General features: G+C 44.4%; 1 protein-coding gene across 3 annotated transcripts; it reads right to left on the bottom strand.

Moving 5' to 3' along the window:
- Positions 1-8,067: 8,067 nt before the first annotated feature.
- Positions 8,068-16,964, bottom strand: LOC124702760. Of its 3 annotated transcripts, XM_047234920.1 has the most exons (18): positions 16,701-16,962; positions 16,506-16,590; positions 16,025-16,127; positions 15,859-15,943; positions 15,357-15,440; positions 15,248-15,277; positions 15,064-15,167; positions 14,163-14,271; positions 13,545-13,969; positions 13,267-13,348; positions 12,925-13,101; positions 12,801-12,854; positions 10,038-10,130; positions 9,881-9,946; positions 9,725-9,771; positions 8,928-9,614; positions 8,608-8,793; positions 8,415-8,528 (listed from the first exon to the last, which is right to left on the bottom strand). In XM_047234920.1, exons 1-18 carry the CDS (start codon positions 16,815-16,817, stop codon positions 8,525-8,527), a joined length of 2,538 nt encoding a protein of 845 aa, XP_047090876.1. In that variant the 5' UTR covers positions 16,818-16,962; the 3' UTR covers positions 8,415-8,524. The 3 variants fall into 3 exon arrangements, with proteins under 3 accessions (XP_047090875.1, XP_047090876.1, XP_047090877.1); XM_047234919.1 differs by having other exon boundaries at positions 8,068-8,793; XM_047234921.1 differs by lacking the exons at positions 8,415-8,528; positions 8,608-8,793 and having other exon boundaries at positions 9,030-9,141; positions 9,272-9,614; positions 16,701-16,964.
- Between the last annotated feature and the right edge of the window lie 6,276 nt (positions 16,965-23,240).

The following is a 23,240-nucleotide window of genomic DNA, read 5'->3' as shown; positions in this document are numbered from 1 at the left end:
CCTTCTACTCTCTCATTCCTCGGTAATGTATTTCTACCTTTTACTTTGTTTTAACTTTTAAGTCAAACTCCCTTAAATTTGATCAACTTTACTTCGAAGCCACATTTATTGCACTAAATTAGTACACCCTACTTTGATCAAGCATGGGAAAGAAAATAAACGATTTTTTTTTGAACAGGACCTAGGGCTTCATTTCATAAGCGGTGGAGTTACATTTTACAGATAAGGCTAGAAGGAAATAGAAAATTACAAGCCAGCCCTTGCAAATTGCATTGAGGACCTCCAGATAAAAATGAAAAAAGCGATCAGGTCTGAAAGTAATTGTAGGTTGTAGATTGATTAGGGTAGAAGCCGTGCGCCTCTAGGGACGGCGTGTATTAGTATATATAGGTAGATACAAGGGTATATACGGTAGGTTTATAATATACCTTACCATATAGATACAAGTTAGATATTAGGCTAAAATACATGGTTTATCACCCTTCCTCAATCTCAACCACTATGAAGATTGAGATTGTGCTTACAGGCTTCGAATAATGGCAAAGGCAACGGCTTGGTGAATATATCAGCTAGCTGATCCTTGGAGGATATAAACCGAATTTGAAGCATCTTTTGAGCCACCCGCTCTCGCACAAAATGATAATCAATCTTAATGTGTTTAGTGCGAGCATGAAACACCGGGTTGCAGGACAGGAAAGTAGCTCCAATATTATCACACCATAAGATAGGTGGGTTCTTCTGTATGACTCCAAGTTCACCAAGTAGTGCTTGTACCCAAATAATTTCAGTAGTAGCATTGGCAATCGCTTTGTATTCGGATTCTGTACTGGAGCGAGAAACTGTAGCTTGCTTTCGAGCACTCCAAGAAATAAGATTGCCTCCATAGAAAATGGCATAACCCCCTGTGGATCGGCGGTCATCAACATCACCCGCCCAGTCTGCATCGGAGAAGGCAGACAAAAGGGGAGCAACAGGAGTGGAGTATGGGCGCAACAAGAGACCATGTGACAGAGTAGCCTTCACATAGCGAAGAATACGCTTAACCGCCGACCAATGAGTACACCGAGGAGCATGAAGGTACTGACAGACCTTATTAACGGCAAAGGATAAGTCTGGCCGTGTCATAGTGAGATACTGAAGATCTCCAACAATACTGCGATAGCGGGTAGAGTCTTCAGCAGAAAGTAGAGTACCATCTGTGAGAGAGAGCTTATCCAGAGAGGCCATAGGAGTAGTCATAGGAACGCACTTCTGGAGACCAGCACGATGTAACAGCTCAGACGCATACTTTTGTTGACTCAAAAGAAGACCACGACCCTGAGTATGAACCTCAATACCCAGAAAGTAATGAAGAGGGCCAAAATCCTTGAGAGCAAAAGAAGAACCAAGCTGGGTAACCAGACGACCAGCAGCAACAGAGGAAGAGCTCACCATAATAATGTCGTCCACATAAACAAGCAGGTATACTGTAATGCTGGGACGCCGCAGAATAAATAGGGATGTATCAGTTGTAGAGGGAGTAAACCCAAGACCAGTGAGCACACAACTAAGTCGAGCATGCCAGGCACGGGGAGCTTGTTTAAGCCCATAAAGTGCCTTATCCAGTCGACACAAGTATCCAGTACGGGATGAATCCTCAAAACCTGGAGGCTGTCGCATAAACACTTCCTCCTCAAGAACACCATGTAAAAAGGCATTCTGAATATCGAGCTGACCAATGTGCCAGCCATGAGTGAGCGCCATGGACAAGAGTAAACGAATAGTAGTAGGCTTGACAACAGGACTGAATGTGTCCTCGTAGTCAAGTCCATAACGCTGCTTGAACCCTTTAGCAACTAATCTGGCCTTGTATATGTCAATAGATCCATCAGCTTTCCTCTTGATCTTGAACACCCATTTGCAGTCAATTACGTTGAGGCCAGACCGAGGTGGAACTAAGCGCCAAGTCTGATTACGCTGAAGAGCAGTAAATTCGTCCTCCATTGCAGCACGCCAATGAGGCGAAGAAAGAGCGGCCCAATAATGTTGCGGTTCTGTGGTGAGCATTGTTGGATCAGATGACCTTGTTGTGTTGCCATCAGTACGTATTTTCTCCTGACGTATTCCACGTTGTAGACGTGTTGTAACACCCTGTCGAGGAGCGGCTGGAGGAATCAGCCGAGTCGAGGAGATTGACGTGGACAGGAGCGGCGCGGAGGTATCGGGCGCCGAAGTCGTCGAGGCCACAGACTCAGGCGAGCTAGCCAAGTGCGGCCCAGGGGAGTGGGCTGGAGAAAGCGGCCCATGTGGAGACCGCGAAGGCATGCGCGGAGGGCTGGAGGGCACCGCCTCTGTATGCGTTACGTCGGTCGCATGCAGGCGTGCGTCGTCCGGATCGGTAGCGCCAGGATCGATGTGAGAAGGGACCGAGGGAGTTTCGACAGCCTCATCGAGTAACTCAAGGCGAGCTCCACGTCCCAAACCTGCACCATGGTTAGCAAGAAGCAATGGAGTATATGCAGCATCAACAAATTGGTCAGGATTTGGTGGTGAAGTGGATGATGGTGGTGGGGTAGAAGATGTGGAAGTGTGAGAGAAGGGAAAGACCGTCTCATCAAAAACCACATCGCGCCAGATGTAAACACGGTTGGTAGGAATGTGTAGGCACTTGTAACCCTTGTGCAGGGAACTATACCCAAGAAACACGCATTGTTTGGAGCGAAACTGTAGCTTGCGATTATTATGGGGTCGAAGATGTGGCCAACAAGCACACCCAAAAACTTTAAGAAATGTATAATCTGGAATTTCACCAAGGAGACGTTCGATGGGTGTTTGCATGTTGATAACACGACTAGGTAGACGGTTGATAAGGAAGCAAGCAGTAGTAAATGCGTCACTCCAAAAACGATAAGGTGCACTAGCATGAGCTAATAGGGTAAGACCAATTTCAACAATGTGTCTATGTTTTCGTTCAGCAGTACCATTTTGTTGGTGAGTGTGAGGGCATGAGACACGGTGAGAGATGCCAATATCAGCAAAGAATTTGTTGAGGCGGTGATACTCACCACCCCAATCACTTTGAACGTGTAAGATCTTCCTACCAAGTAAGCGTTCAACATGCTGCTGAAACTGAAGGAAGACTTTGAAAACATCAGATTTATGTTTAAGCAAATAAAGCCAGGTAAATCGGCTATAGGCATCGACAAAACTCACATAAAATTGATGACCACTAATAGATGCCTGGGCAGGACCCCAAACATCAGAATATATAATCTCAAGGGGAAAAGTGGTTACACGAGTAGATAAAGAAAATGGTAGCTGATGACTTTTGCCTTGTTGACAGGCATCACAAACTGTAGCATTATTGACTGACAGAGATGGAAGCTCATAACGATGTAAAATATGTTGGACAATGGGAGTAGCTGGATGTCCTAGACGCGAGTGCCACTGAGCTCGTGACACTTTGAGACTGCTGAAGGCTTGCTTTATTGACGACACATCAAGATTATAGAGACCACCACGACATCCCCCATCTAAGAAGAACCTCCCTGGAATCCCGGTCCTTAATAAGAAAGTACCAAGGATGAAATTTAAAGAAAACGTTATTATCATAGGCAAAACGTTTAACTGAGAGAAGATTGCGTGTAACGGAAGGTACATGAAGAATGTCTTTCAGGTGTAATGAGTGTGTTGATGTAGGAATGATGGATTGACCAATATGTGTAATGTGCATACCTGAGCCATTAGCAGTCTGGACATTGTCCTTGCCATGGTATTGCTCCTTCATGGTGAGATTGTTGAGGTCGTTGGTGAGGTGGTCCGTCGCAGCCGTGTCCGCATACCATGCAGGATCCACTGGGTAGGTTGATGTAGAACCCGTATGTGTGGCAGAGAGAGCGGCAAGCTGACGTTCCATGTTGCGACCGTCATTACCAGCACCAAGATAGTCCTTCTTGTAGCGGAGGAAGCAGCAAGAGGCCACATGCCCAACCTTAGAGCAAATTTGGCACGTGGGACGGGTACCACCGCCACGTCCCTGTCCTCGACCACCACCTTGAGGCGCAGATGGAGGCGCCGATGGGTTGTATGGGCGAGTTTGTGGAGGGGGTGCTTGCTGATCTTGGCGTGGCTGGTAGGAGGAGCCACGGGCGCCATTGGGACGGGCACTGTAGTTTGCGTGGTGATTCTCCACGCTGAGTTCCGCGCGCCGTGCCTCGACGCGCTGCTCCGTGTTGAGGAGTTGCGAGTAGATGTCGCGAACTGGCAGGGGGTCATGGATAGAGCGAGCGGAGACACGATCTGCAAACGCATCATAGTCGCTATCCAATCCGGCGAGCAGGAAGGTGTTGAACTCGTCCGGGCGTAGTGGTTGACCGATGGAGGACAGCACATCAGACAACGCCTTCACCTTGTTGAAGAACGCGGTGGCGTTGGGGTAGTCATGCTTTTTGATCTTGCCGAGCTCGGTGCGGATGTGCATGACACGCACCGTGGACTGGGAGGCGAAACTCGCCTCTAGGGTTTCCCAGGCCTGCTGCGATGTCGGTATGAGCATCACCAACCCGATCACGCCTTCGGTAAGGGAGGCGACCAAGGCAGAGAGAATCGCCTGGTCCTGTTGATGCCATGCCGCATAGAGCGGGTTGACGATCGTGGGACTAGCACCATCTTCAGTAGCCGCCGCCGGATTAGGAATCTCAGCAGCGGGGCAGGGTAAGCTGCCGTCGACGAACCCGAACAGAAGATTGGTCCTCAGGATTGGATCAACCTGGGTGCGCCAGTACAGGTAATTGTCCGGGGTAAGCCGGATCGTGATCTTGTTGTCGAGGCAGATCGGTGTCGAGGGGATCCTCGACGCCATGGAAGCCGCCGCGGTGACGATGGAGGGCGACGGAGTTGCAGAGGTAGTAGAGCCACGCGGTCCAGAGACCGAGTTGCCGGTGGTGTAGATCGACATGATCGCAGTAGGCGGCGATGTCGTGTTCGGGGTAGAGGAGATCGAGTAAGCGGAAGTCGTGAGCGCAAGTCTCAACCGCGCTCTGATACCATGAAAGTAATTGTAGGTTGTAGATTGATTAGGGTAGAAGCCGTGCGCCTCTAGGGCCGGCGTGTATTAGTATATATAGGTAGATACAAGGGTATATACGGTAGGTTTATAATATACCTTACCATATAGATACAAGTTAGATATTAGGCTAAAATACATGGTTTATCAAGGTCCAGCTCCATCTTCACCGCATCGAAGCTCGCCGGAGTCAACCTCTGCGCCGCCGGGGACGAGACCACTTGGGGTGCAGAAGTGGGAGCCAACTCCAACGAGCCTGTAGATCCTCCGAGTCGGCAAGAACGCTTGACGGAGGTAGTTGTTGCCCTGAGGATGGCTTGCGGCCGTCACACGAGGGTGGAGGGGCCGCCCTTCGGCCATGAGAAACGACGACAGTGGCGCCGTGGAGATCCTCCAGAAGATTTGCGGGCGGCCATGATTTGTCGCCGCCACGCAAAGATGGAGGGGCTGCCTTTTAGCCATGGGGTACGGCGACAGTAGCGCCGTGGAGATCCTCCGAGAAGAAGCCACCGAGCTTCGCTGCTGCAGATACGACGACCATCTGGAGACAGCAAGCAACACCTTCTCCCTCTCGTCACCGCGACGAGGAAGAAGAAAGAGCCTGCCGCTGCACCTCTGGCCACCAGATCCGCCAAGAACGGCCTTATTTATGGAGATCTTCGCCTCCCTCCACCACCACATCTCCGGCTCCGACCACCGAAGCTCGACGAGGCAGAAAAGGGGAGCAAGGCAGTGCCAGATCTAGCCGATGAGATCTGCCACTTCCCTCCCGGCATGAGCGCCATACGCCATAGAGGACCAAAGACTAAACCTAAAACTACACCTAGCTACTCCGGCGCCATCTCCCCTCCAACTCCGGCCGGCTACTCCGGCGGAGAGGAGAAGGGAGAGGCCCGGTGAGAGAGAAGAGGTACTGTAGAGAGAGGAGAGCGAGGTGGGGGGAAATGAGAGCCCTTAGAAAATAAACGATTGGCTTGTCCTTGATACCTATGCTCATAAGTCTACACCCTACTTTTTGGACCGGAGGGAGTATCACTTTCTCAATTTTGAAATATTTAGTTTAGTAATATAGTAATATGATGTCATATATGTTGATCCTCTTTTGCATAACTTTGGTCAAATTTTAAATTTTTTGACTTAAGGCCATAAGCACACAAGCGGCCTCCTCCATTGGCAGCCTCTTGCAGGAGATGTCCATGACACGTTCCATAAGGGCCGCGTCGGCCTACTCGAGAGCTCGGGTGGCATTCCTCTCCCAGCGCAACATCTCGTAGGAGGTGGGCATCGCAACCTACTCCGGGTCCGTCGGCTTATCTTCCCACTGCGCCTTCTCCTCCTCTGCCTCCCGCATCGCTTCCAACTCATCCTCCTCGCCAAACTTGTCGTGGTTAGATGAGTTTGCGTCATCTGAAGGCGGCAGGTTATGTTCCGGCGGCTATGAGTTTAGGTCCAGCTTCGGCAGCGGGACTAGGTGACCGAGCATAGCGTAGGTGGTTGGAAGGCAGTGAGTCATATTGTTGCAAGTGAGGCAGGCTCGAAGCGGCAAGGAGTGAGTGTGGCTTGGATTGTCGCATAGTGGCTGAGTTTTATAGCCGAAGCACTAGGCAGGAAGTGGAGGCAAGAAGCTCTGAGAAAACGCGAGAAGGAGCGATAGTGGGCATTAACGCGACCGTGTGGCGAGCCACAACGGAGACGAGTCGGTATCCGGCATGGAGTGAAAGTGCATTGTGCCCCATCCCCCCTGCCGTGTGGGGGGTGGTAGACAAGTTTTTGAGCCGTGTTGGACCCAGCTCGCAACTAGGCACGCTTTTGCGTCCGGCGGCCCCAGTAGCCATGCCCAAACAGCTATTGGGGCCACAACTAAAGATGCTCTAAGTACGTAATTCATGCCCGTCAAACCGGAGACGATCGGTCTGACGCGCATGACCGGGAAAATAACAGGCGAATCAACACAATGATAATTTTGTTGTATTATGTGATTTAGTGGAAGAGCAAAAGAGGTGAATCCCTTTATTGTTATAGGTGTAGATTAGGAAATAAGTTTTAGTTAGATTCAGTTATGGAATGGACACAACATCAAGCCAAGCAAGAGGTATAAATATGTTATCCCTTAAATAGCGTTATATAATATATCAGTGGCACAATCAACTAAAAGTTTTAACAGCCATGAACCAGTCCAAACACCGGCTAACCCAGCTATGTCTATCAATTATCAATGTTTTTTGTGCAAAATTTCTCTAAAACTGAAAGGATGCCAAATGGTTGAATTACTCGCCACTGATGGAGCTACCCACCTACAGGCTTTGTGAAACTGGAATTACTCGCCCAGGATGGAGCTGTCCACCTCCAGGCTTTGTTGTGAAACTGAATGTTGATGCTTCCTTTTACCATGACCTGTTTGTGTCTCGAAAGGAAGGTTCATCGCAGGGGGAACGAAAAAAAAATAGATTGGTTTGCCGACGTACATCAGTCAATAGCAATAGTTCTCCTGTTTGGTCTGCTTTGGGACAATCAGCAGAACAGTGAGCGGGGACATGCTGGTTATTCAAGCAATGCTAGACAGCGGGCAATCTGCGAGTCCAGCTGCAGCTATATAGTGACCGCTATCATTTAACAAGAGATTTTGTGAAGGTCATTTGTGAGCATTGCCCCCACGATGCAAATGCCGTTGCTCATGAATTAGCTAGTTTAGCTAAACGATCCCCACCGATTGGTTGGATGGAGGATCCTCCCCCTAGTATTGTACCTCTTTTGATACTCCCTCCGTGTCTAAGGATTAGTTAAAAGTCAACGTTTATTAAGTTTGACCAAGTTTATACACACAAATATAAACATTTATAGTACTGAATCAACATGAATAGATTCACCATAAAATATATTTTCTTAATATGTCCATTCAATATTGTAGATGTAAATATATTTTTCTAAATTTTTGGTCAAAGTTAGTAAAGTTTGATTTTTGACCAATCCTTAGACGCCTTACATTTTGGGACGGAGGGAGTACATGATGACATTATTGAACATTAATAAAAAGGTGCTTTGCTGTAAAAAGAAGTTTTAACAGCAGGCCTATTAGCTAATACACTGTGCATGCTATATATGCAAGACAAAGCTCAGATCGTTTCTGGTCATTGCATACTCTGCAAAAAAATTCCTAATTGTGTGTTGAGAGGGTGTTTGGAGCTTAATATTTCAATACAAACTGATAAACAATTTCAGGACTTACTCGGGATGACGTTCCTTTCCATGCTTATCATAAGAATCCTTTTTGACAGGATCACGAACAACCTCTAGAACAAACATATGCACAATACTGCAAAAGAAGACGGAATTGACATGCACTTGAGCAGCAAATTCTCACTAGCTTCTACACTGGGGAGACGGAGAGCAGGAACTCTGGCATCAACCTCTGCAGCAGTATGCCACAGAAGGGGCAAAGTGGAACAACAGGTGCTGAATAAAGCAATTCACCATCATGGTTCACCTGCAAAGGGGATGTCGTCATTGTGAAGAAGGTCCCCGGAACCAGCTTGTCAACCATTCCTTCACAACACACACAGTACCAGATTGGTTGCAGAACAGAGCATAAGCGCATCGATGCCGTGCATCTTGACAACTTGTGCCTTTCTGCGGGAGAAGTAACAGGATCGCCACTTCCACACAAGGCTACATCAGGTGACTCGAAGTGGACTGGTGCAGAGCAATAGGTGCAGGATTCTTCAACTGAGTATTCACACACAGAAGAAATCCTGCAAGAGGAGAACAATTAAAAAAACACCAGTACTTTGTTTCAATGAACTGAAAGAACAAACAAAAACTTTTGGTCCTTGCATGAATGAAATTGGCCATGATGGATGATGAATAACTTTACCCAAAAAAATACCTGCTTCGAAGACCCTTAATTGTCGAACGGAGAGACTTAAGCTGATTATGCACTTTTCCATTGTTCATAGACAACCAAGAATACATTTGGGCAACTCCAACAGGAAACCACATGTTTTCAGCACAGGTGCCCTTTTGAAAATATGATAGTCGATTCAAAACTGCAGCAAAAGTGAAAGCCACTAGCCTCTCTCGTAGCTCTCTTTCGCTGCTCACTAGAAGATTGTTCCATAAATCAGTTGACACACTAGTGCTGTTTTCTCCACCAGGAGAATATTGTGCATTATCGCTAAGCATTACTTTCCTACAAATGATATTCAGCAAGTGTAGCTTCCGCGAGCTGACCTTGGACATCATGTCGTTTCTAGACTGATACAGGATATCGAAAGAAACACGCTGTTGATCATCTGAAAACAAATCCGAGACCCAATTATGCAGTAATGTCTCCAGAAATATTGGTGAGGATTTCTTGAGCACTCGTAAAGCAGCTATGACATCCCATAATACAAGCCCCGTTTCACCTTTTTCATATTTCTTCAATGACCAAAAAATATTGGATCCCCACCATAAGAAGTTAGTCTCAGATAACATCACGGACTGTTCGCTGGAGATATGAATGTTCTTGTGTAGTGCAATGCCAAGGAACTGACCACCAATCCAAATGAACTCAACCACTGCCTTTTGTGTCCTGTTGGTTTTGTTAACAAAAGTGTTACCAAGATGATGGACTTTCCAATACATGAACATTTCTATTATAAAACTCCAGTACTTCCCACAGTGGGCTCGTAACTAAGATACCTGGCTTGATACATCGGATCTAGCATATTCGGATCCAAGCTGCGGACCTGAAATAGACAATCTCCATCAAATTTTGTAGCTTATGTGCATGAGCTCAAGTGCAAAGACTACAGTTGGACCACACATGTCAGATTTAAAGAATAACTTAAAGCATACCACAGCAATCATTAATTCTCCAGGTGCAAGTGTAAGACCAAAGCATCGATCAGATACTACTGAGAGCTGCATGAAATTACAGATGCCGATTAGAAAGATACAAACTCATGCAATCATTAAAAAGGGGAAGGTCAAAAAGGTCGAGTTTCAGTTTTACATCGGTCGATTCTTTTAGCTCTGGGAAATTTGTGTACACAGGAACTTCTTCAAGTTGATTTTTTTCTAAGATCCAACAGCGTGCAGAATTATCCTGATAAAGATGGAGAACATAAAGAATCATCATGGGAAACAAGGTTCAAGATAACAGAAAATAACACAAAATAACAATACACAGGTAGGTGCAAGAACATGGAGACAGGAGTTACTAAAAGTAGGGCTCGTAAAGTTTTATCAATTAGTACAACAAACTTGGATGGAAGTATCAAAAGGTATCAGCATAAGCACAGTAGTACATAGCCATCAGCACTAGAACAACATATGTTAAGGGACAAAGATTATAGTCATTGACTAATTGTCCATAACTAGGTCAAGTGGTTAACTAGCCCTTTAGCTTTAGTAATTTTCAACATAGGTCCCAATGCTCCGGTTACCTTTTCACTCATGTCTTAAAGATTCAGCTAATGGAATGAAGTTCCCCATTACTCCAACAAGTTCTAGTGGTACACCAAGAGAAACACCGACATTGTGACATACATATCTATACCAATATAAAAAAGCACAGAGGGGGCAGATCCGACGGAACACGGCCATCAGATGGCCATCTAACGCTCCAAATCTCCACCATAATTAGCGCTAAAACAGCCCAGGCTGACAGTTATCGCTAAAACAGCCCAGGCTGACAACTCCGGAACGCTAATCATCCGGCACTAATCCCGTCGCCCGTCGCACGCCGCCCGGCGCCCGCCGCCCGCCGCCCGGCGCCCGCCGCCACGCCGCCCGTCGCCCGCCGCCCGCCGCCCGTCGCCCGTCGCCCGTCGCCTGCCGCCCGCCGCCCGTCGCCCGCCCGGACGCAGCCGCACGTCTGCCACCGCCGTGCGCGAGCCCGCCCGGCTTCTCTACATCGCCGTCCGACATCACATCCCCTGCACTGCCGTCTTGCTCGCCGGCCAGAACCAACGCTGCAGACCTGCAGACTAATTAGACACTGCAATATTTCCCCTTCGTTCACTGACATCCATTCTCTTCTTCACGTAGCTGCAACATCATCAGGTACTAACGAAGAAATTTTGTTCTGGCTTTCGTTAGGTACAGAGCACATGGACAGAAATACATTGTTAGTTTCTTTTGTTTGGTTGGATATATACATCCATTCACTTCTTCATGTATGTGCGGTATATACTATGCATATATCATTTTAGTGGTACACTGTAATATAAAGTTTTAGCAACTCAGGTTGTCCATAGATTTCAAACAAATAAATTATATGTATGAAAAGCTTGCATTGTATAACTGAAAAAGTGAAAATCATTGGCCTGAGGCTACTTTATTGCTCAAGGTGGTTCATTGTGGAGCTCCAGGATAAAATGTTTAAGGGGATAGGAAACCTGTTCATGAACTATGCTAGACGATTTACATTATATTGTGTATGTGATTTTTTACATTGTATAACTGAAAATCATTGGCTTTCCATTTTCCTGGATTGAGAAATCTTCATGCAATGTCTATTTGTGCAATACAAATTAATATATGCATATCTTATGGGGCATGGTTATTAACTGGTCCATTAGAGTCATGTTTTCTGATCACATTTACTTTCAATAGAAATAAATTTGGAAAATTGTAGTCATGATGCCTGACGTATATCTACTTTCCCTCATGATGTCAGGCATATATCTGCTCCCACATGAGAAATCATTACTTTTATTATCTGTTTTGTAAGTCTTTCTATAATAGTTTTTCTTTCACCAAAAAAAGATGGATTACAAAATAGATGTTTATATACAGAAAGACATACATCAAGGGGTCACACGGAACTGGCTCCTCTAACGTTGAGGAGCAAAGTTAGTGAAAATAGTGTGGTAAAGTCAGAGCACAGTAGCAATGAGTATCATATTTTGTGATGCAATTAAGTACTGTACATGATTACTGTAGCTACAAAAGTTTGAACGAAATTTTATTACACCTTAATTTTATCTGTATGTAGTTAATCTCAATGCATAATATAAATTTGTATTATGTAGAATAATTTAAGTTACTTTGAAGTTGCAATTTTTTAATGCTATTATACTTCCCTAAATTGTTGATATATCTCATATATTACACGTACGAGGTGGCTATACTGAATTTTTCTTATATTTATCATACAACCTACTCATTTGCCTATTGTACTAAACTTTCTGAAATTTTGCATCTATGGACACATGTACTAAGTTTGTTGAAACTTACGCCTGCTTCATGTTCATAACTTCACATAGCATGGGTTAATCTTGCCTTCAGGTTTGCATGTATAAGACTAAATTTTGTTGTCTGGTAGTTGTTCTGAGAATGGACTGCATCTGGTACTTTGATGGATTTCCTTCCAATAAAGCATTACACGTAATGATATTTATCACCTAAGATTACACGTGCATTGCACGTGCACAATTACTAGTGCCATAGAAACATCTGATGCTCTGGCATGGATCTTGATATTCTAAAGGTATTGCAAGTTGACATCCTTATATATCTCATAATAAAGTTGTTAATTCTAGTACATTTGGAGTGGTTTCAGTAATTTTAACCATCAGCCCAACATATATTGCCCATATTACCATCATAAAAAACTGTTAGGAGTTTGGATTGTAGGGAGTAGCTGCACCCTCTTGGAGCTCAGGGACCGAAAAGGGCATGGCTAGGGTAGCAGAGGACCGAATTTCAAGATTTTTTACCCAACCACAATCAGAAAGAATTAATCAAATAGAGTTGCGACAAGTTAATGCACCTGACTGCAGCTGTATAAACTGTGGCCATCAAAACCCCATGACAAACCTGTCACCTATGGTAATGTTGATAATTAGTTGTATTTTATTGGAGAGAAAAGACCTTCAATTACAATGAAATTTTACCACTCGGTCATGTGCATGACATGCACTGCTATTCTCAATTTTGTTGTTGCATAGGTCCAATTTCCATGTTTCCAGTGACCCAGATACCCTTCCAATTGCCAAATTAACCTCATCTCGAGGCTGAGCTGGTGCGGACAATGAAATTGAAGAGACTGGAGCTGATGAATTAGTGGTGACCTGAACAGAGTAACACTTGGAATTGAGAATATACTAGAGAAGCCAGAAAAAATAACTGTAGACAGACATGCCTATATTCTTTGAATGTTGCATCATTTAGTATCGAGTATCTACTTATATGCATAAGAAATATAAACATAGGCACACGTGCTGTTTAATATGTACCTCTGCCAGTAATGAAAATGGCACTTCTTTTACATCAGTACATTGATTTAATCCTTTCATATCACCTGACCATATCTTCACACTGGAAAAATTATGGAAAAGCATTATGCCCACAGTTTCTATAATGCCAATGTAGCGTCCTGGTCCTTGTTCCGAAATAGCAAAATAATCTTGTTTCCAATTTATTAATAGTAGAGTTATCCTTTTCATCATGTCATCAGTGGGTAATAGCTCAATGAAATGTAAAGTTGATAACGAATAAGCATAACCGTGCCCACCTTCCATCCAAGCATCCAGTTGCTAAAAGCAATGAGGACTTTGAAGAGCTTGCACAGGTAACTTCCCAGCTCATGGCACAAACCCCCAAAATATGAGCTTGGAGAACCCCAACAAATATTGGATCTCTGTTAACAGTACCAACATCTATTGTGTAGTACTCAGGCTTATGTATTTTCCAAAATGAAACATCCCCAGACTTTGATCCAACAGCAAGAATGCACCAATGAGAAGTAGTGTCGTGTGACGGCGAAACTGGCGACCACGCAACTACGAGGGAAAATAAATGTGCATTCCGACATGCATATTGTTTTGCTGTGATAAGAGGAACAAGCTTGTTTTCTCCATTGCAAGAGAGTGCTTCTTTGGTATTTTGTAATCCACCTTCCCCAATTACGACAGCCATTTCATGCACAGGCTTGACAATCTGGAATCACAGGGGGCAAAGTTAAATCCAGTGCCAGATAAAGAATCATGTGATACAAGTTATGAAATAGATCATCCTTGCAAGATAGTTGGGTAATCCTTTGTTAAGAGGTAACATAATTTTCTTCTGTGAGTTAAAAATAAATCGAGTTAAACTGAAAAGTTTGCCTACAGGTCAACATGTAGGAACCTACCTTTTTCATAAATCCCTTGGATAACCTAGAACATGGATTCGGAGAGAAGTCTGCATCCTTTGAAGCACCTAAACCATCTTCATCCTCATCATAAACATAGCCTTCAAATCTACATCAATTAACACCTACTTCAGATAAATTCAGGCACAGTATATGAATGCTGGACAGGCCACCAAGAATGTTGGCCTTACATGGAAATAAAACAAATCAGCTTAAGAGGGTCAGACGGGTAGGAGGGGATGTTTGGTTCATGCCATACACAAACCATTCCATTGTTTGCCAGTAAAAAAATTGGTCATGAACCCCATGTTTTGGCCGAAGTTTGCAGACAAAAATGAACTGAAGATCCAATTGAAAGGAATCCAACCGAAGTTCCATATCAGATTGGTGATGAACAAATGGATGACAAATTTGCCTAAAATTACCAAAATGCGGTAAACAATACTCAGCACTCCAGATAATAACTTATATATCAAGCATACACCGCTTATTTATGTGTGCTAGATAAAACTTATATATCAATACTCAGCACTCCAGATAATAACTAATGGATTTTAGCAATGTTGTGCATCTTCAACTCGATTGACCTCTCTTTCATTGACTTCATTCAGAAAGAAACAGTTAAAAACAATGAAGGTACAATCTCTCCCAGAAAACAAGTGCTGATTCAAGTCAGAGGCTGAGAGTAAACTTCCAAACACATATTTCTCTGGAGTTGCTTGATCTGATCTAGAACTGTGTTGACACCCAAATCTTTTCCCGTCATCGAGTCACAAAGGCATGTGAGTCAATCTTATAAGCTTTTCTTGAACTAAAACCCTTTTGGCTATCCTGTTATTTCAAAACTTGGCTATGTTTTTCAGTGAAAAGTGTTGATGATTTAATAGAAAGTACCATGCACCTTGTTGGTTTCCTTTTTCTCCTTCCAAGAACCTTGCAGGAAAGAGGTTCTTGCAATTCACCAGCATATCCTGTGTCATGTCCATGCTCGCTATTTAACTTTTCCTAATATATGAAAGAACTTTTTATGACAATGTTCTATGATAATCAAGAAAACCTCAGTGCTCGAGTGGAAGGAAGCATACCTGAGGAGCTTGCTCATTATTTGCCGCCTCCTAATGTATGAGAGAAACTATCAACAAAATTGTACAATAATCAGGAAAAAACTCAGTGCTCAAGTGGAAGGGAGAATACCAGAGGAAACGAAATTGGACCATCATCTTCTCGGAAGTTAATGCTTTGGTAATAGTTAAACAACAGTTGAGATATATCTGCAACCTAAAAAATAGTTTATAACTGATGAGCAAATATGACGGACGAAAAAATGAAATGAAAACAAGAAATTAATCTATGGCAAGAGCAAACTTGTACGACAATTTAGTAAAATAAAAGGCTAAAATTACAGTTCAAAATTGTAAAGCTAAACTTTCTTTTGTTTGTAACAGATGAAAAAAGGTACTACATATATGAAGCTGCTAACGGTGAGCTCATTCTGACTTCCAATTCCCAAATATTGATGAATAAATTATAGGGCACATATGCATATGGGTCATTCAATCTTTGGTCCCAGGTATGAAGACCAATCAGAAATGTGGCGGATATCCATTCAAACTCCATCTGTCTTAATATGAACGACTTATGCAAATCGAGATTGTCTATGAACCAAATTAAATATACAATAGCCAAACGGGCTTACCTTAACCCAGCTATCACCAAATTCAAAAATTGGCGGGCGGTAAAGATTCACACGACCATCACCACTACAAACAGCTAGCAAACAACTGAAATAGTGATATGAACAAAAAAAAATTAGGCGACAAGATGCGTAGGAGGAACATAACATATCAGTCAGAAGCCCATACCCAGAATTAGGAGCAAATCCTTGCTGAGACCATGAAACTGACCGTGCACATGGTTCAGTATCACGTGATAAGCATGTTGGCACTAAACATGGTTCAAGTAGATCTGCAAATATAGAAAACATTTCAAAAATAGCAAGAATTGTTATTTTTCAGTTGTCGCAAAGTAGCCTACTTCTTAAATTACATCAAAATAGTAGTCCCGAATGAGTGGTCTTTTCACTTCTTTTGAATAACATACTATCCTATTATATTCTCGCTGCAATATCAATGTTAAGGAACTTTTGATTACAGTATAACTGAACTGAATCTTTGATATTGTCTACAAATTAAAGCAAGAATTCTAAGTATGTTACTCAAGATCAAATCCCTATTCCACTTATTTGCGCTTACCAAACTGCATGAGTATTCTACCAACATGTACTATATATATATAAAGGAACATAGCATAATGTCTGCATTTAGCTTGAGAGTTGAGACGTACCTTCCCTGTTAACCGCACCTATGGGAAAAGGATTGCTAGGGCCAAGCACAACAAGTCCCCGAGGCCCATCAAGTGCGGCCGGGTTCTGAAGTGAAAATACAAGAGGAATGCAAGGTCAATCCAATAGATTAATTGTCATAGTGCCTGATGGTGAAGGTGAGGGCAAGTATGATAGGGTGATGAAATCACACATACCAGGATAGTGACGATGTGGCCAGAAGCAACAGCCACCAAGTTCTCACTTGACCAGGTGATGGCATTTGGATAGGATGGGGAAGCAATCAGTGTAGTAGCTTGGTAATGCGGAGCCATGATTGAGGCCGAAGAAGCAGCAGCAGCGGCCGGCAGAGATCTAGGAGAAGCAGCAGCAGCGGCGGCGGAGGCGGCCTGCGGCGACTTACTCGCGCGCGGGGAAGCAGAGAGGGTGGAGAGGTCGCACCGGCAGCCGGAACCGGCGGCGGCGCCCCCTATACCTGACAGCCGGACGAGGTTAATTCTTAGACGAAGTGCAAGTGGGAGCGGGCCGGCCGCAGAGTCGCGTAAATCAGCCCAGTTAATCTCGAACGCGGGCTCCCTCACGAAATATAGGATTCCCTCAAAAAAAAAAACGAAATTTAGGACGAGAAGCTGCCACGAGCGCCGCCGGCAAGCTCCACCATGCTGGAAATCGACGCGCGCGCAGATTAGACGCCGACCTCCTCGGATCCAAGCCCGCCACTGAAAGATTGTCCGCCTACGACCGCTTCCGCCCGCAGTCCCTAGGCGCGTGTTTGATACTCGCAAGCCGTTTCTCGCGTCTACTAGAACAGATTTGGTGCATTTCGCCCAGTTTCTAAATCTCGGTCTGCACGTTTCTTGTAATTAATTTTTACATGTATGCAAATGGCATCCTCGATTCCACCATTTTCAGCGAGCCAAACTATATGTTCTTAAAAGGAGAAAAGTTGTGTCTCGGTCGTGCAACCTCAGAGATGGCGTGACCTTGCTCGCATCCCTGAAAAATCAGCAGGAGAAAGTTTGCCATCTCCCGCCGTTTTGAAGCCTTTATATAACCTCTCCACTCACCACCGAAATTCGTGGCACCATCTCCCTCCATTCGAGCTCTCCGCTCCGGCGAGGAGCTTCACCGACTAGCAGGTAAGTGGAGACATCTACCCCGATAGGCGATAGCTCCTAGACGACGGCGGCACGCGGCCTTCCGCATATTCTCCAAGCTCGTCGATAGCTTCTTCTCCGATGGTGGTGAGTTCTTCATACCCAGCTAGCTAAGATCTTGAGTATGTTCTGGGTTTGAGTAAAGGGGTGTTTGTTGCTACCGATTGATATGCATCCCATGGAGGAAATATTGTTTGCATTTTGTGCATAGCTACTCAATATAGATCAACCTTGTTCAAAACTGCCCAAATCTTGCTCAATTTAGGCTATCGATGCTGATGTTGTAGATCTAAACTTAATCGTTTATGGCATGTGTACTATGGTTGGTTGAACTTTGTTTAGGTCTCGTGCATTACAATTTTGTAGTTCTAACCGATCTTAGGCGTATACATGCGATTAATTTGAGCATGCCCTCATCGATACACATAAGCTACCATCACTTGTACTTGAGACCTAGGAGAACGCAGTAAAGCTGATCACATACCTGCATCAAGCAGAGATCATATCGCCTCACGACATTCGCTCAGTAGTTGTGAAACTAGGATGACAAGCTTGTTGTGTCCATGCTTGCTAGGAAGAGGGAGATCAAGGCATGTAAAACCCACAACATTGGTGAAAAGGTATTAACTTGTCAATGCCTACAAGTTGTAGACTAGGGTTTCGTGGAAAGTAGAGGGCAAGTAGATCTCGAAGGTTTTAGCCGAAAAGGTGCTCGACTGATAGAAAACTAGGGTTGTGTTGACAATGAAATCGATCCTTTCTTTCTCCCTCGACTCCTCCTTATATAGGAGGCGAAGCCGAGGGTTTCGTGATGCACAAGTTACAAACATCGGGAGACTCTTTGAGTTCGTCCCGTATAGTTACAAGTCTTTATTCCTAATACAACTCTATATTCCATATTGACACCTTATTGGGCTTACGGGCTTTGTATTCTTCGAGTCATGGGCCTTCAGTAAACCCCGGGTATCTTCTTCGGCAGGCCAATTGGGGATGCCTATGTCAGTAGCTCCCGAGATTTTGCTTGAATCGGAGAATCGAGTAAAATCTCCATCATTACAATTAACACATAATTTCTTCGAAACGCTAAACATATTTTATAACATAGCCATATATTGCACAGAGATAATGGTAAATGGGGCTAGTTCATCTGGCGGATCAGGTACCAGTTAACTGCTCTCGTGGCAATCCCGCAAAAACCTACTTCAAGGTCAAGTCCCTGGACTCGACCCCGGTATACTGGCGTAATTCGACATGTGCCGCTTAAGGTCTTACCATATGCCGAACTCCAGTCATATTTTATCGGGTACCTAACGCGTTCGTTAGGATTTTCCTTCGCATCTGTTGATACGAAAAAATTAGCATAGCGCATTCATGTGCGATACCACGCCACGTAGGACGGATCCCGGGGTCTTACCTTCGTAAAGTATTACGGCATTCAGAGATTTATTCGCGACGGACGCGCTCTGAGAATATATTGTCGAGTGCCTTTTTCGGCTGTTGGAATGGCATATTTACTCGACTCATATGATGACTTGTTATCTTGACCTCCCGATGGGAGTATGTGAAGAGTTATGTCTTAACTCGAAATATACTCAATTTGACTCCTTACATTTCATCGGGTGCGCGACCAGCGTTCCCGATGGGAGTAGCCCCCGAGGCTACAGCCAAGTGCTTGTACTTGGTTGTAGGCTCACCTTTTTGATGTCTTGTCGCTATATTGTCACCTTTCCATCTTTTCCATTTTTATCGGGTGCGCGACCAACCCTCCCGATGGGAGTAGCCCCCGAGACTACAGTCAAGTATTTATACTTGGATGTAGGCTCATCTTTTTGTCTTCTTTGAATCAGCTCCATATTAAATTTCTGATAAAAAGTAGTCCCCGAGCATTTGAACAAATACATGTATTTGATCAAAGGCTCACGAATTTCTTTTACTTGTATCATCGACATTTTCTGTCGCTATTTTGATGGAAAATAGTCGCCATTTTCTTGTGGCGACGTCAAAGCTGACGATGGCCACGACCTTCACATTGGAAAGGCGTGAATCATGTCACTTCGCTGACATGTGGGTCAAAAACTCTGCGTCGCTGACACGTTGCGCAAGTGGGGGACACACGTCCTCCGTAATTCCTCGCACGCGCGCTGTAGCACCTGTCCAGTAACTTCGTAGTAAAAATACGACTATATCCCTAATGACATGTGTAGGGCGCCAGATTCAGTTCCTTTTTATCCAACGGCGCGACGGATGGAATACTTAATCTTCTCCTTCTTCCTCAATCCTCCCCTTCGTTGCGCCGATCATCTTTCCCTTCTCTCTCCAAAATCGCCATTGTTGTCCCCCAGGCTCCTCACGCTTCCTCTCATCTCCATTCTCCTCCAACACTTGTTTGAATGCCACCGCGCACCAAGCTCCTCAAGCACACCGCCCCGGGAACCAACATGTCAACAGAGGAGATTGAGATCTCTGGATGGGAGAGATCAAAGATCTCTTCGGATACCAGCAACGAACGCGTCTATTGCTCTTTCGTCAGATATGTTATCTGCCGAATTTTTGATGATGTTCCACCTTTGGATGTATGTCCTCATCGGCTCATCAAACTTCTGCAGGCCCTCGGCTACTCTATTGACGCGGGTTTCTTGCATGTGGATAGGAAATTTTTCACAAACATGTCCTCGAAAGTTTCCCAGCCGTCAATGGATCCTGCTGGTACCTTTTTTATCCATGATCTTGTGGCTCCGCTTAGGTGAACTTGGATGCTATGCATGGCAGTTGCTTTAGTTCCACCTGTCAACTTCACTGTTTCGATAGTCGACTAACCAGTCTTCAGTATCTTGCAAACCATCGAACTTCTTGTAGTTCTCGGGTAATTTGAACCCAGACGGGACCCGAGTTTTTCGAACTCGTCAAGTAAAGCAAGGGAGCCCACACATATCTTCCTCATCTACTTCTGGTGAATGCCGACGTTCTCTCCTTTCTTGACATGCTCTATCGACTTGTGCTTGCGTCGTAGTATCTCTCGCACCAACCGTTCTTGGAGGATCTTGCACTACCACAGTGGGCCGTGGACTATTTTGCCTTGGAGCATCTTCGGGAGGTGCACTTGTACTTGCAAACGTTGTTCTCATGGCTCCAACTCCTGCCATAGCCATGTTGTACAATGCCTCTCTTGGATCTCCGGGAGGTGGCCTGGATGCCAGTATATAAGCCTGAGTCGCCATGTATCCAGCTTCTGGTGTTTTGGGGATAATGTTTCCTCTTGTGTCTATCGACATAAAAGACATGTCGAGGTTTTGGACCAGATGCTCCCTCTCGCCCTCAGGTATGTGTTGCAGCCGAGATCTTCCTCTATCGCGAGCTGCTCTATGGTTATCTGAAGTTCCTGATTGCCGACTTTGCTCAGCTCTTCGCCTACTTGATGCGGAAGCTGCATCTTTCCTTTGCTGGAGTATCACCCTCTCCTTCTCCAGCTCTCGGCTAGCACACGCAAGTCTATATTGGTATGCTTGCAACTCCAACACCGTAGCCGTGGTGGTCATCAGATCTGTACCGTTCAAGGCTCTTGATGCTCTGTCCCAAGCTGCTTGCGAAGGTTGCAACCTCTGGCGCGGTGTAGGCCTGCGGTGACCCAGCATACCACTGCATGTTGTAGTATACAAGTCGTTGATATGATCTTTGCGAAGGGACTTCTTCACAATTTGCCATATCCCTCAGAGTGGTACAACAGAAACATTGCAGGTCATAACACTCCATACTTTATTACAAACATTGTCTTAACAAGTTGGTATTCTCACGAGTCCTATGAGAACACCCTAAGATACTACTTAAGTACGATTACAACTCATAACAAATATAAAAGAGAGCTCAACAACTTATTTAGGTAAGTTCTACGCTGCTCGGCTCTATGATGCTAGGGGATGTCACTACTCCTCCACCTCCGTGTCATCTGGTCCGTAGACTATCCCATAGTCTACGCCTTCCACTCCACCGGTAAGATCAGGTTCTTCGTAAACCAGCTCGTAACTTCCTTCTGGTGCTCCATCGTTGATGGCCTCCACTTCCGGATCACGATCTAGCAAGGGTGTCGAAAGAAAGTGAGTACAGGGGTACTCAGCAAGTTCTAAAAGAATAAAAAGGTGTTTGATGCACTAGCTACGACCATTGATCAAGAAATCTCAGGTCAATGCATGTTTTGCAATCATTTCTTCAAAAGGTTGCTTTTATTATGAAAACTATGCCCGTCGGTCTTCACGGAGTTGACTAGAACTTCGTGGAGTTCCTTTCTGCCGCGTTCGCAGCTTCCTTCCCGGAACAAGGAGTGACAGCCACAATTTGATACACTCTGCAGAGGTGCGTTACTTTTCCCACAAGAGATCTCACCCTTTTTGCCATCCGCGAGGACTTGCCCCCGTTCACACTTCCTTTGGTGTGAGGCCAGGTATAAAGATCCAAGCCCACACCGCCTTCCCCGCGACCGCAAACCCACCCTTTTGTCCAACCGTACACCCCCGAGTAGACTTCTCCCGATAATACGGCTTTACTCACGGTGTACTCCGGACAATCCTTCATAGATCGTAGAGCCATCATCACTAATGGATGGGGATTTAAAAGGCTATCCCAACCTACGGCAGGTGCCTCCAACACCCCGCCAGCTCTACCAATCCGTTGGCGTGCAGAAGGGGAAAGATACGACTAGCTTCCCCAGAGCCATTATAGATCTCATGGTCAACGCGGTTTGTACGGCGCTAGAATCACTGGACGGCATTGGTAATTAATCCTAGGGTGATATAACCCATTGCAATGGAACCTCCACCATATCAACACATACCATGGTTCCATTGCCATCCACATAGTCATATTCATAGTTGGGAAAGTAACATTTCATTTGCGATGCGGGAGTGATAAGTATATAGCTTTGCATTAAAGTAATAGAAAATACTCAAGTTGGTATGAGCAAGGGTGAACTTGCTCGTGGACTCGCGAGATAGTGCAGTTCAATGCAGTTGATGGAACCTGGACCTCGGGTTCTGTAAGAAGCATCATTGTCCGGTAAAGACAATGTTATAAAATCCAAATAATGCAATCATGGATGTATTATTTTATATTGGATCCCTTTCCCCGTGGAGTTATTACAATTTAGGGTTGTATTAAGATTTATGTCTTTGACGGTAATTTACAATTGATTTAAAAGTATATACCATTTTAATTTACACAAAGTACAACAACTCAAAGTAAAACTATTTACTTGGTGATTCCTTTAATCATTCCAAAAATAGTTGAAAATTATAGAGTTATCTCTATAGTTTTTGGAATAAAAAGGAATATAGTATTTTTCTGGGAAAAATACTCTTTTACCAAAGAAATGACTTGGAATAATAGAATTTCATTTTGAAATGTTTGAAAATAAGTATTTGAACTTATTTGAGATTTTTCCTTGAATTTTAAATACAAGGAAATAATAATTTTAAATTCCAAGTTATTATTTAAATTCTTAAAATTCATAATTTTGAATTTGTTTCATAAATTCCATTTCATATTTTATTCTTGTTAAGATTTATTTTTCATTCATAAATCCAATTTTTA

The sequence above is a fragment of the Lolium rigidum genome, chromosome 3 (assembly GCF_022539505.1).
Source record: "Lolium rigidum isolate FL_2022 chromosome 3, APGP_CSIRO_Lrig_0.1, whole genome shotgun sequence".
Taxonomy (NCBI): domain Eukaryota; kingdom Viridiplantae; phylum Streptophyta; class Magnoliopsida; order Poales; family Poaceae; genus Lolium; species Lolium rigidum.
The sequence above is the reverse complement of the archived record's forward strand: the minus strand, read 5'-3'. Positions and strand labels throughout refer to the sequence as shown.

What these genes read in the sequence shown, in the direction of transcription:
- LOC124702760 (XM_047234919.1), bottom strand. Translation starts at nt 16,817, where the DNA reads ATGGCTCCGCATTACCAAGCTACTACACTGATTGCTTCCCCATCCTAT. An exon ending in GCCACATCGTCACTATCCTG is followed by an intron (nt 16,591 to 16,700) that starts GTATGTGTGATT and finishes TTTTCACTTCAG; the next exon opens with AACCCGGCCGCACTTGATGG. An exon ending in ATTAAGGGTCTTCGAAGCAG is followed by an intron (nt 8,794 to 8,927) that starts GTATTTTTTTGG and finishes CTCCTCTTGCAG; the next exon opens with GATTTCTTCTGTGTGTGAAT.